Source organism: Myiozetetes cayanensis, unplaced genomic scaffold, assembly GCF_022539395.1.
Source record: "Myiozetetes cayanensis isolate MyiCay16 unplaced genomic scaffold, myiCay2020 scf5-8, whole genome shotgun sequence".
Lineage (NCBI taxonomy): Eukaryota > Metazoa > Chordata > Aves > Passeriformes > Tyrannidae > Myiozetetes > Myiozetetes cayanensis.
The window spans coordinates 20461796-20475663 of NW_026087742.1; the positions used below are offsets into that span (position 1 = coordinate 20461796).

Genomic DNA, 13868 nt, shown 5'->3' on the forward strand with positions numbered 1-13868 from the left:
TCACTTTTTACAAGTTTTCCTTTTACATAATGTTTTCAAGTTAAAAACCCCCAAACACCCACCCTTTCTCCAAGTCAATAAATGGACAAGAAGAGAAATAAATTCAGATGTCCTTAAACAACATCAAGTGTGCTACAAGTGAAATATAACAGACTGAAGTACCTGGAGGTTCAGCTTACAATCACCAGCACAACATTCATGACAGTATTCATGAAAAATAGTAAGACCTTGGCTGTAAAAATAGCTATAGCAAAAGACTGAGTGACTAAGGGATTGCCTTTAAGTGTCAGAAATCTACTTAAGAGTATAAACGGATCCTGATGCACACAGCATGGCATCTGATCTCCAATGTCTACACGCACCAGTCATTCAAACCACTGCCCTATTCATGCGGTGTACAAGAGCCTCAACCTCAAGGCCAGGTGTTAGTTTACATGTTTTGTTTATACGGTAAAGTGCTAAAAGGAACATTTTCCTACTCTACAAAAGCAAAATATTGCTAAATGGAAATTTAAATGCCTTTAAAAGTCAAGAGGCTTGCACCATCCACATTCCACTGAAATACTGTTTCTGTGGAAAAAGATCTCAACCTCAGTTCCTTTGACACACCCCCCCTTATAGTCAGTTGAGGAATGCATATTATTTCCTTTGAGGTTATTTGGTGAAAGGAGGATGCAGAGGTCATATTTTGTTGACTCAGGATTGTGTAAATGTATTTGTAATAACTGTTGAACTTAAGAGTCCTGAGAATACCCAGAGAGGAACTGAAGTCACAACTGGAGTCAGTGACACTGTTCATTTCCAAACAGTTTTGGAGAACTACACCTTTACACAGTGAGAGCTCGACCTAAGTTTGGAAAATAGCACTGTTTGGAAAAAAAAAAATCCCTTGTAGCTCATTACATACAGTTTTACTTAAGTCGTACACAAATACAGCCACAGATTTGGTGCTCATACAGCCTAGTATTTGTTCAAACAGCTCAGAGCAGATTTCCCCACTCTGATTACAAAAATTTTTAAAGGGAAATTTGGTTTGTGTTCTGATGAGAAGGTTGAATTAGGCAACAGCATTACAGAGCTGCCTAATAATTTTGTACTACTGGAGAATTTTGTCAGAATTAATTCCCAAAACATTTCAGTTTTAGAAGTAATTGCATCTCAGAGTAATGTATATATATATATAAGTTCTTCCCTACTACAGTGATTCATACCCTAAGAGTGCTATACACAAAACCTGATGGATCTAGAAAGAATATAAAATATGAACTCACTGTGAATTTGATTTGTTTATCCTACTGCCTATTAAATAGTAATAGCTCTCATTTTGCTTCAGTACAGCTGAACTACATTATTTTTAATAAAATGAAGCCTATTTCCCAGAACTATCAAAGGATAAATACCAATTACCTTGCTTCTCATCTACAGGACAGACACATTTAACAAGTACTATGCTGTACTGGAAGCATCTCTGCTTTACAGCCTGAACAATTACAGAGCTGAACTTATGACTTCAGAAAATTTCTAATACAACATTTTGGCACTCTCCTTCAAACTTCAGACAAAAAAAAAGCTTTTTCAGCCAGTTCTGTATAAATTTCCTCAATTATCACACTTCTAATAGAAGATGGGGGGGTAGGATACCTTTGTTTTTCCCTTTTCTTACGAATAAACCTGAACATCCTAGAAACAGATACTGAACATAGTGAAAGGAAGGAGTACGGTAAGCAAAGAAAAGAAAAAATGGTTATTAAAACCAGTTCTTAAGTGTGAACACATTCCACCCAAGTTAGATTAAAATGTGATCCTGACATTTGGCTTGAAGTAGCAATCTTTGTATGATCTCCTGAATTAAAAAAAACCAAAACCAAGTACAGCCAACTTCAGCCTTATTTACATTCAGCTCTATTAAGAAGTCTGTGTATTAACATATTTGGCAGGCTGTCAGCCAGTTTGCTAGACTGCAAATCTAAAGAGTCATTTGCACCACTCTGTAAACACAGGATTTTAGTCTACTTGCCAACACTATTATACTGCCTCTAAGAAAACCCCAACCAAAACCAAACCAAAAAGAAAAAAAAAAAAACACCAACAAGACACATACATGCAGAAAAGATCCTCCAAAATCAAACAAAAAGTCCTGGCAGAAGTGGCCTCTAGCAAGAGGCTTAATCAAGGTAATCTAATCCATGGGAAGCAGGTTATCTCAAGCACGGTCCACTCCATGCCACACCCTCGTTACTCCAAAAACGAAGGAACTGCCTTTCCTGTCTGCCTACGCCTCCCTCATTCACAAGGGAAGGAAGCTGAGTACATGTACCAAGAAGGGTGTGCAGCAGCCACAGGATGCAGAGGCACAGGGATATGCGTAAGATTTCTTTTACCCAGAAGCAGCCAGTGGTTTCCATCTGCTTATCTCCAACAGTATCCATCTTATGCTAATAATGACTTTGAAAGCAGAGATCCAAGATACTATGGAAGATGGGACCACATTGAGCCAGCAAATTCCTAACACACTTAAAAAAAGAAATCTCTAAGTTTAAGCTCCTTCACAGAAAAATTATTCTGGAATGCTGGTGCTACGTGTGTAAACTCAAGCTTATTTAATTTTTGGAATCGGTTACACATTGCTTGGACACTGTTGGTCCGATCTGTAATCCCGGTTAACTCGGGCAATTTCATGATAATGCCACTGGCATTCCTTTTCAGGTAAGTACCAAATATACAACATGCAATTAACAGAAACAGTATCAAATAAACCAACTCACTTGTCATCTTCATTGGGAAGTCCACAGCTCTGCAGTCTTGAAAGGGCTAAACGAAAAAATTGCTCTAGAAAGTAAATATAAAGAAGATTAATGAAAACATTCAGTATTTGCCGATACAAAAATAAGCATGTCACCCTGACTACAGTATTTTCATACACAGTAGTTTTACATTCACTGTGCATTAAAAAATCAACGTAAAAATACTTGAAATTTAGGGCCACAGGTCAATCAATGATGCCAAAGAAATTCAGATTTATCAGAGCTCCTCTCAAGTTTATCCTGTCCCAGTACTTCCCTGTTGGAAAATATCATAGGATTTGTATAAAAATAAATCCTAGTTACAGTAAGTAAGGATTGGAAGAATTTCCAAGACCTACATCCTAACTGACTTTGTTTTTTCTTCTACCCACCTTCAGATGAAACAGAAGCAGCCGTGACCCAAGAGGGGTCATACAGCCAGGGACAGTAAAAACATTACCTATCGTGGAAGAAGACATCAAACCAGCCTGTGCCCGCTGGCAAAGCTGGGTAAAGGCATCTTCCCAGCCCTCCCTTGGTGGGCAGCCTCCTGATGGGTATTCAATTTGCCTCCTTCCTTTGAGAGGAAGTCTCAACTCATTCCCAAATGTGCTTTTCCACTGTAAACCCAGAGGTGCAGGAAAATTTGCACCATCCCTGTTACACTGATGGAGGTCAAATCAAGAATCTAAAGCCGGGACCTGCAGGGTACTTGGAAGGTGCACTATTCAGTGTTAAAAACTTGAGACTTCTTGTGCACCTGCTCGCTGGCAGAGTATGGGAAACTGAAAAGTCCTTGACTTAGGGTAAGCACTACTTAGAAGTAAGTAAAACATCCATGTGTTAGCAACACAATTCTCATGCTGAATTCAAAACACACAGCACTAAGAAGAAAATTAACTCTATTCCAGCCAAAATCAGGACAGTCAAAGGAAAATGTCACTGATGTAACTGCCCCAACCTGAGGACTTCTGCCTCAGTAGGACACCATATGCCAATCATCTTAGGGTTGCTGAATGAAGCCCATCACACTGACCAAGTTAATATCTGACCTAGTAAATCACTAGCTACATATCTTTAGCACTCCAGACCACATACAAACAAAAGGAAGCTGAATAAGGTCAACTCTTCCTCACTCCCACCTTTTTGGAGCTCCTCTAGTAAGAGGGGCAACCCCAACAGGGTGTTTTATTTGTTAGAAACAAGAAGGTGTCAGGTCAGAGGGAGGAAACAGAACCATTGAGTCAGTGCTAGACACCCCCAAAAGAATTGGCATCAGTTAACAGGAAAGACCAGGTCCAGATTCAGGGGCCCTACAAGCCATTTAGTAATTTCTGTTTAAAAACAAGGTACATGGGAAACACTAACCTGCTCTCTTTATTCCATAAGGTAGTTCAAACTTATCGCTCCCTTGGAACTCTGCCACCCTCATAAAATCATTAGCACACAGGAATGGGTATATTTTGTCAACACTGAAAAAGAAACAAGTTTCAAAAATCCACATGATGCATCTGCATAAGCAAATAATTCATGCAATTGCTTCATAAAAAGCTTTCTTTATCCTATTACTGTGATTTTTATCCTATTACCAGCATCCATTTTTAGAAGGAGGAAATCCATGAACACAGGGAAAGCAAGCAGATGACAGAAAAGGGGAAGATCTTAGAAAACGTAGGTAAAGAGCGAGATAAAAAATTTGTTTGCTAGTGTAAGTTATATAGAATCATTAAAATTGTGTGACTGAAAGCTTACACCATTAGCCCATATATTCAAGAGAATACATGACCCAGGAAGACAATGAGTAACTTCAGGTTTGAAAAGTACAAAACAGAGGCAGCAAGGAGAATTAAGAGTTAGTACTGTATATGGCAATTTAATAAGTAAGAATGGGATTTGAAACAAGGTGTTTTAACTTGAAAATACCATCTCCTGTCTGAGATGTACTCCCATTCCAAACAATGGCTCTGCTGATATTAATAAGTAGTTCGGGGTAACACAGGTACATCCATACTGCAGAAAAGTATGGAGTTCTCATGTCCACGTTACATGCATATTGAGTATTTTTTATTCTGGACTAATTCTGATCAGGTCCCATGGATTGAACACCCCTCAGCAGCTGCAGCACATCGGGGGTGATCCTGCAGTGCATCTTCTGGTTTAACCAGATGTGTGAAAGAAGCCCAAGTGCACACGTGCCAGGGCCACCCTGGGAAGAGAAGCACGACCCAAGGGGATCACAAGGAGGTTTGCCTCAAAAGCACATCCTTCCTGCAAACCAGAACACGACAGTATGATGCCTTGTAAGCGTCAAGCTAAAAAGAATAGGTCACTTCTTTCTTCAAAAGACAGGAATCTCAGACAAGGAATATCTCGGAGCAGGGAAAGGACTCGTATTACCTTATCTGCCCAGTCCAGGCAAATGAACAAACAGCAGACACAAACATGTCACATGCTACCATGCCCTTGGCTTCACCTTTGAATTAACTAAGCACACACTCACTGTACTGGTTGACTTTGTAGTGATCCTGCATATGAGGTCTTACATTAAAATGTTAACACATACAGTCATGAGAAAACCTAGTGTTAATTATAAAAACTCCCAGCCAGCACAGACTTGTTTTTTCATGAAGAATATTAACAGCTGTTAAGAAAACCTTCACTCGCAGTTTCACAAATCAAGTATTTCACTCTTTACGCTCTACATATTCAGAAGATACTAACAGGAAATAGGAAAAAAAAAAACAAACACCACAGCCTACACACCAAGAACTGGGCCATAGGTTAACTAAGCAAGACCAACTAACTTTGAGACATGACGCACTAAACACCCATACTAAATTTAGTAACTTGCCTTGCTGTTCAGAAGCAGCTGGTAAGCTTAGACATAATAAATAATTTACCTACTGCAAAGAGATTCTTAATTCCAGCTCTTCTAGCTCTGGTTCCTTTCCAACAAATAATTCTGCAAGGTTAGAAATCCTTTCAACCTCCCCAGGCTATTAGCAAAGTGCACAGAACAGAGCTGAAGCTCATGCAAATTGTCTCAGTAAAGGAGCTACGGAAATGTATGAAAGACTTTGCCCTCACTCTGCATGTAGCTTCTTGCTGTGCACCTCTGAGTCCATTCCTGCACCCTTGTTGAGCACCAGAGCTGTCCTGCTGAGCCCAACACTCAGACAGCCTGGGCACAATCGCTGGGCAAGGGGAACTAGGACCACCCGACTGGACCAGGAGCTAAGCAAAACTCACAGACTACAAACCTGCTTTGGGTAGGACAAATTTTACATCCTTCCATGTTCTTTCAAAAGAAACAACAGTACTAATTACAGACACATTTTCTTGTACATGAAAAGTACATGGGGAATAAAAAAGCCATGGTGTCTTTGTGCAGAGCTTTAAGACTTCTTCAGCCAGGACTTGGTCTAAACATCTTACCAAGCCTTCTCAGGGCATTGCTCAATGTTTGCTCCAGAACACGTAAACAATCAGCATAGCCCTTCCTTCCCCCCTACTTCCCACAGAAGACTCACCCCAGTAAAGATTCAAATGCTGGTTTCAGGAGACAAGTGTCCAGCGAACTCCTTCTCTCCACAGCTGTAGGTGGCAGCCTGCAAAAGAAGAATTTCAAAGAAATAGTAAGAAAAGGAATGGGATGCAGAAACAAGGTAGGGAAACTTGGACAAGCCAAAGTAGTAAAAGCTGATTACTAAGCTATTATCACATCAAATTTTCATGACTCCCTCTGCCTGTGTTGTAAGGATGGAACTTTCTCACTGCAGCACAACTACTTTTACTAATAAAGGTTTTCATCTCACAGTGCTGCTCCAAAGGGTCTGTAACCTCCCTTGCTCAGCAAGTATCAAAGCAGGCATAACCAGAGCAAAGAACTCAAGCCCACCTCCATAAAAGCAGGAGACCTGGGCTGAATCACCCCTGCAGCCATACAAGACAGCATCCCCAGCACTCCTCAGAGAGGAGACAGAGTCTTGGATGAAGAGAGAAACAGACAGCACTACATAGGGTACTTAAAGAAAAATAAGATTCTTTGGGGATAAGTCATTCCTCTCATAATAAGGCTAAGACTTACACTTCTAAGCACATTCCCGCCTTGGTGATTTAGCCCAATAATCACAAATATGAAGCCCAGAAGGGAAGGTAAAGTTCAGTGTGAGCAACGCGTTCATCTGGGCTGCATTAAGAACAGAAGGATGAAACCACCAAATTGGAACCATAGGTCAAACAGACCATTAAGGTTAGTTGCTTTTGGTAACCTGAAGTTGTCATGTGAATACTGACACTGAGAAAGCACCCTGTGAAATCTATCAGCTCGCCACCTTGTTGCTTCCCAGCGTCAGCCTCACAGATGGCATTTTGCAGCATGGCTTCAGAGAGAACAGAGGACTGCTTTTAAGCTTCAACATAGGTGCTCATTAGTCCCACAAACCTAAATGCAGGAATTCACTAGCACAAGATCTGCCTATGCAGGCACTTGCACGTCGCAAGTGAAACACACCTTTGATTCAATAAATTTTAAGCACAAAAGTTGCTCTCTTAGCTCTGCTGATTTTATTCAGGTATAATTCAGAATTGCAAAAATTTGAAAACTATAAACCAATGTCCTTCCAAACATTCACTGTTACAGACAGTCATTGGAAGTGGCCATTAATATTAAACAAACACTGGAAACATGACGTAAGACAAATTTCTTTCTGACAGACATGTTACCATTGTGTTCATAACAGAAACAGCCACTGGACACAGGTGTACAATAACCAACTGAACAGGGAGCCTATGGACAAAGGCTACAGATTTTAGGCTACAACCCCTCCCACCTGCCCAAAAACCAACCAAAAATAAACCCCACAAAAATACTCAACTGCTGAACTTACTGGGTAAGGCCACTAGTCTCATAGGAAGGAGAAGCCCCCACAGAGGAAGTCTGTCCATAAAAGCTAATCCTGCAAAAAGGGAAATTTCATAACACTGTGGTTTGCTGTGAACAGAAACCACAACAGAAAGCTATTTGTATCAATTGTATGCTATAAACAAGATAAAAGGAGGCATATCAATCACTACTTTTAAAAGCTACTACTCTTATCTTCATAACACTCTGGTCAGCCCTGGTCACAGCTGTGCAAATGCCAATGGAAACTCAACTTCTTCAAAATAAGCGCCCTGAATTTTAGGTCCCAAGCCACTTGTTCCGTGAGCCTGGAGACAGTGAAGGCCACAAGGGCTGCCCCTGGGCTCAGCAAATTTCAGCTCTGCAAAAGGTGCCCACTGCACCTGCAGTTATTCTCATGTGTGGACAAGGCCTCTCCCACGTCACTTATCAGACACTTAAAGGAACAAACTAACACTAAACACGCATGGGGTAGAGGGAGATATGGACACATGACACACAGAAATAAGGTATCTTCCTCACCTGAACACCCATTTTCATGAACCTCAGAGGGGTTCCCTATCTGTGAGGTCCTGACCTCTCCATACAACCAGGGTCAAAAATTGATTACTAGGTTTAGAAGTGACACAAGAGAAGGGGCAACAGGACAGAACGATCATATTGACTCCCTTACAGCACAAAAAAAAAAAGCCAGGCACAGAACAAACACAGAGGTAGAGTAGTAATGATTTCTGTTGATTACTAATAAACAGTTAAAGAGCAACACAGCTACATCTCTCATACAGGCATGAGGTGTCTGAACAAAACATCACCATACCAGTAGAGGTTATTTCTCCACAGATTTCCATGCAGTATACCATACATAACAGCAGCAGCCAGGATAAAAAACAGAAGAATTCGTTTCATGACTGGTAGACCTGAAATATGAGAAAACAAAACAAAAAGTTTAAACTCAAGATAAGCTATTACATGAACTTTCCTAAAGCATCTCGAAACCTACAAAAGGAAAGTACTATTATTACAGCCATTCTCCACCATCACAGATCTGACTAGAGATCACTCCACTTTGACTTCTCACACACCAGAGAAGGAGCTGAACGCTGCTTTGCACCTACCACATATACCCACACTGCACAGCAGCTTTGAGAGGAGTTCACTCCAGGTTCTCTCTGAAGACACGGGTGGAAGAGGGGCTCTTCCAGAAGCATGTCAGAGTAGGAACTCTTTTCTGTTCACTGGCAGCCCAACCAAACTAGACTCTTGGGTCAGCAGCTGGCCTTTACAGGCACATAGGCTTCTCCCCTTTCTTGTGCCACATGCTATCAGTTTCCATAATTACACAGTTAAACAAGCACTGGCACTCTGCAGGAGGCAGATAGGCTGATGCTGCTGAAACAGAACAGGGAATGAGCTGCCACAAATTTCTGCTGGCTTTTTTAGGATCACTGGATGTTCTTGAAGTCCAGGTTTGACATTTAAAATTGCACTGAAGCTATTTGCTTATGCCTGCATAGCCTCCAGCTCCTGACACCGGCCAAACTTCACTGCTCATGTCACAGAAAAACATTATTTTCAAACACGGCTAAGTGAGGAAGAAAAGTTAGGACCCCACCAGTTAAACTTGCTAAATTATGGAAAAATATCAGCAAAAGTGTTAATGTTTTAAATAGAGCTTGCACCTCATTGCACAGTCTAGTTAAAGAAAAACAGAGAAGTATCAGAAACTCATGTATCTGGCAAGACATATCGAGGGAAAAGCAAGTTCTCTCTTGCTCACATCCTAGACAATGAGCTGCCTTTTCAATAGCTATGAATGAATTGTTGTTGGTTAATCTCAGGGAAGTCCAAAATCTCATGAAAGTTCAGTCATTCTGGCCACAAGTTACTGGGGAAATTTACTTGACAGTTGTGGCCTTCCACTATTTTTACTCCTTCCCCATCACGGTAAGCAGGTTCAAACCACATAATGCACATATATCTACCTGCCATAACAAACAGCTGTCCAGTAAAATAAGTCATATCCAAACATACTGCTGCATTTTCCAAGACTAGAACATCTGCCTTTATGGTTCATTCTTTTGACTTTTAAAATATTTCTTCTTTTAAACTCCATTTTGCTTTTTAGAGTATTTAGAGTTGCTGCTATTTCAAACAGCCCCAAGGCAAACTAAAAGTGGATATAGTCCAAGTGATGTACAGCAATATGTTGTATACTAGTAATATCATGATATCACAGCTTAAAGGCCAAGAAACCTGGAGAGTTTTTTTGTTATTAGAAACTGGAAAGCAAATTATTGCCACTCATGGATCTTTATCCCTGAGGAAATACCTGACAGTGAACTATTTGTTATATTTACTTCAGTGTAAGAAGCCACCACTTCCTTATTCTTTTATCACCCATATTCTTCAGCAGACTTTAACAGTAGAGTCAGAGATAGGTTTTGTAACAGCATCTACCAGTAACAAAGCCATGCAGCAAACAAGGTAGAATCTAGTAAGCTTAAGTACGTTCTCCAGGCTATCCTACTCTGCTCTGGACAAAATACTCATAGGCTACAGCTGTTGCAATTTCAGCCTTTCAGGCCTCCTTGGGAATTAGCACTTTCCTTCAGCTCCAACTCCCTTGATGCTTCTCCAAGGGTCACTGCAAATTTGTCTTGACAGTGACTTTCAACTTTTAGAGCAATCCCCGAGTTTCAGCAATAACTCTGTAAGATCCATTCCCTAAAAGTTCAATAACATTACAAGAAAACTCACCTACTGGGTTCAGTCAAATGTCATTAACAGCAATTGGCTCATAATCCTGAATGCCATCGCACAGCACGAACAGGACAACTGAGGGATCAGGCTCAGCCTGAATGGGTTTAGGAAAGGCAGGTCCTGCTTGATCAACCTGATCTCCTTGTATAACAGGGTGTCCTGCATGAAGGATGAGAGGGAAAGGCTGTATATGCTGTCTACCTACACCTTCGTAAAGCTTAGACATCATTTCCTCCAGTACTCTTTTAGAGAAACTGGCTGTTCATGGCTTGGATGGGTGTGCTCTCCACTGGATTAAAAGCTGGCTGGCCAACCCCAAGTAGAGGTGGTGAATGGAGTTACATCCAACCAGTGGGGTTCCCCAGGGCTCAGTGTTGGGACCACTCCTGTTTAATATCTATCTTTAAAGGCAAGATACAGTCTGGACAGGGAGAAAGGGTGCCCTCAGTCTGCAGACAACACAGAATTGGGTGGGAGTGCCGATGTGCTGGAGGACAGGAGGGCTCTACAGAGGCATCTGGACAGATCAGAAGGATGGGCCAAGGCCAATGCTATGAGATTCAAAAGGGCCAAGTGTCAGGTCCTGTCCTTGGTCACAACAATTCCCACGCAGTGCTACAGGCTTGGGGTAGTTGCTGGAAAACTGCCTGGTCGAAAAGGTCCTGGGGGTGCTGTTTGACAGCAGCTGAACACAAGTCATCAGCGTGCTCAGGGGGCCAAGAAGACCAATGGCATTCTGCTTTAGATCCCAAATACATGGCCAGTAGAATCAGGGAAGTGATTATCCCGCTGTACTCAGCACTGGTGAGACCATACCTCAAATTCTGTGTTCAGTTTTGGGCAGAGAATAAGGACACTGAAGTGCCAGAGCACATCCACAGAAAGGCAAAGCTGGTGAAGAGTTTGGAGAAGAAGAGGCTCAGTGGGGACCTTATCGCTCTCTACAACTACTTCAATGAAGGGTGTGCTGAGGTGGGGGTCTGTCTCTTCTCCCAGGCAACAGGTAAAAGGACAAGAGGAAATGGCCTCAAGTTGTGCCAGGGGAGGTTTAGATTGGATAGTAGGAAAAATATTTTCATTGAAAGAGTTGTCAATCACTGGAACAGGCTGCCCAAGGAAGTGGCTGAGTCACCATCTCTGGAGGTATTTAAAAGTCATGTAGATGTGGCACTTAGGAACATGGTTGAGTGGTAGATGTGGCAGTGCTGGGCTAATGTTTGGGCTTCATGATCTTAAAGGTCTTTTCCAACCTAAATGATTCTATTATTTACTGCACTCTTGTCTTGTTTTTCCTTTCACTGTCGGTATCTTTACCCCTCCTGCTTTGTAAAGGTTTGCCAAAACATCCCACTAATGTGAAAATCAACTGTTTACTTTTTAGTCCCAAATTCAATCAATGCAAACTTCACTTAAATGGAACATAACAAACTAGTTCTTCAGATAAAGTTGCTAAATTAACAACTGATTAAACTGCTCATTTTGGTGACTTCAGTGTAAGAAAGAACCTTGCTGAAGAGTCAGATCAAGTTACAAAACAAAGAAAAGACAAGACAAAGCTGCCCATGAAGAGTCTTTTCAAAACAATTATTCGCAACAGTGTTATTCAGAGGGGAGAAAACTGTTCTACTTGAAATATTTACAAAGCTATCATTACAGCCTTAAAAATAATTGCAACAAGAGAACGTAAGTCAGGATCATTCTTCCAAAGAATCACAAGGAATTTGTAACAACTTTCAGTGTCTTATGTAGGACACTCAGCCCAGCATACACACGATAATAGGTCCACCCCAGTCCAAACAACCCATCATTAAGAGCATAACTAACTCAGCTCTTAGAAACATAAAATCATCTTTAATTATACAAGTGTCTCCTCATCATCCCCTCCCCCAGTGCCTGGCTTCATTCCGTTTTTGAAGAGAGAGTTCTATTGTCAAGAAAGACGATCTCCTTAGTGAAGTCTTTCTTAATCTGGTTTAGTAAACAGAACCATTGCCTTGTTTACAGAAGAAATCATTCTGGGTGTATTTTTAATGGTGACAGAATTTTACAGCTTTCCCTTCCTATTTTAAAACAGCTGAGTGTTACAGAAAGTCAACCAAAGGAAAACATATTCCTACAACGTGGGTATTGCACTAGAAAATTCCCACAGTCAGAGACACAAGAGGACAGGCAATTGAGAAGACACGGTTCAGATGTAAAACAACAATCCCTTCCAGTTTATCTATGTCAATACAAGAGTTGGTATCTTGATTAAAGCCCATCAATCCAAATGACAGAGGTCACAGTGCCCTTAGGACAACGTCAATCAGGATTAAGCAAAACAAGGAAGACAAAGCTGGAACTCAACTATTCAATTCCCTCCTCTTTCTAAAAAGCCTACAGTGACTTCCTCAATGGAAGGAGTGAGGAACATAGCCTAATGATCACGGTGTTACCTGGCCAGTTTTCTGAAAGTAAGCAAGCAATGGGATGCATGTTGCAAAAGACTAATGAGCATTTTTTAATAAGAATCTAAGCTAACTTCTGTGGCTCTATTTCCCACCTCTCCCAAAGCAGAGGTACAATTACAGAATTAGACAAGACTGACTCTGTTATGGTATTAAGAGACCTCAGAGATCAGCCTGTATCTCCTACTGACAGACAGATCCGCCTGGGCTCCCATCAACCCCCCCGACAGACTCATTTGAGTATACGATCAATTAGCTATATAAGACCTGAGGTTTTCTTCCCTTGGTGGAAGCGGGGAACCCACATCCTTGTCAGAGCTGCATCTCTATTCTGGTACAGTGCGGTGGTATCTGGTATGAGCCACTATCTCAGAGCCTCTGCTTATCTTCCAACTTACATTTGCTGTTGGATGCAGCCATGCCACAGAATAAAATAACCCCGCAGGAATCCACAGCTGTTGGACTAGGGAACCAAATGACCACACTATGATCACCTTTTTTTCCATAATGTTTGCTTTATTCCTTAAAAATTAGGTTGTTAATAATATGATGCAGGAAGCTTTTCCATCTGTCCTATGTGTTTTGTAAAGTACCTTTGACTACTACTGAAGCAAAGAGTTAATAATAATATTTAACTCAAAAGTGGTTACTACTAAATTAAATACTACTCATCTTAGAACAATCTTAAACTGTCACAAGACTAGGTAACTTCTTGCTACTGCAATTAACTGACAGCCTGAAAACTTCAGCTCACTCAGACCTCAAATTCCTAAGCCTTGTAGTTGTGGGGGAGGAAGTGAGCTTGAAAATATGCCTTAAGCAGACCTTGAAATTTAAAGGGACAGCAGAAAAAGAGCATAAAAGCCTAATAAAATTTTAAAAATAAACGTTAGTATTTTTAAGATGTAGTCAGTATTTTGTGGGTTTGCTTGTGATCACCATCCTGCAGCACCGCTTCCTTTTGGTCAGGATGTA

The 13868-nt window shown here is 41.0% G+C and overlaps 1 protein-coding gene across 3 annotated transcripts in view; it reads right to left on the reverse strand.

The window, feature by feature from the left end:
- ST3GAL6 (ST3 beta-galactoside alpha-2,3-sialyltransferase 6) overlaps positions 1-13868 on the reverse strand; it is a 40799-nt gene that overhangs the window by 12426 nt on the left and 14505 nt on the right. For 2 of the 3 annotated variants that reach the window (XM_050333539.1, XM_050333540.1), the window contains exons 2-6: positions 8504-8603; positions 7673-7741; positions 6314-6391; positions 4152-4255; positions 2766-2829 (exon numbers count right to left, since the gene is read on the reverse strand). In XM_050333539.1, coding sequence (XP_050189496.1) covers positions 2766-2829; positions 4152-4255; positions 6314-6391; positions 7673-7741; positions 8504-8592 — 404 coding nt within the window. In that variant the 5' untranslated portion in view covers positions 8593-8603. The remainder of the gene's footprint in view (positions 1-2765; positions 2830-4151; positions 4256-6313; positions 6392-7672; positions 7742-8503; positions 8604-13868) is intronic. The other variant, XM_050333541.1, reaches the window with a different exon arrangement.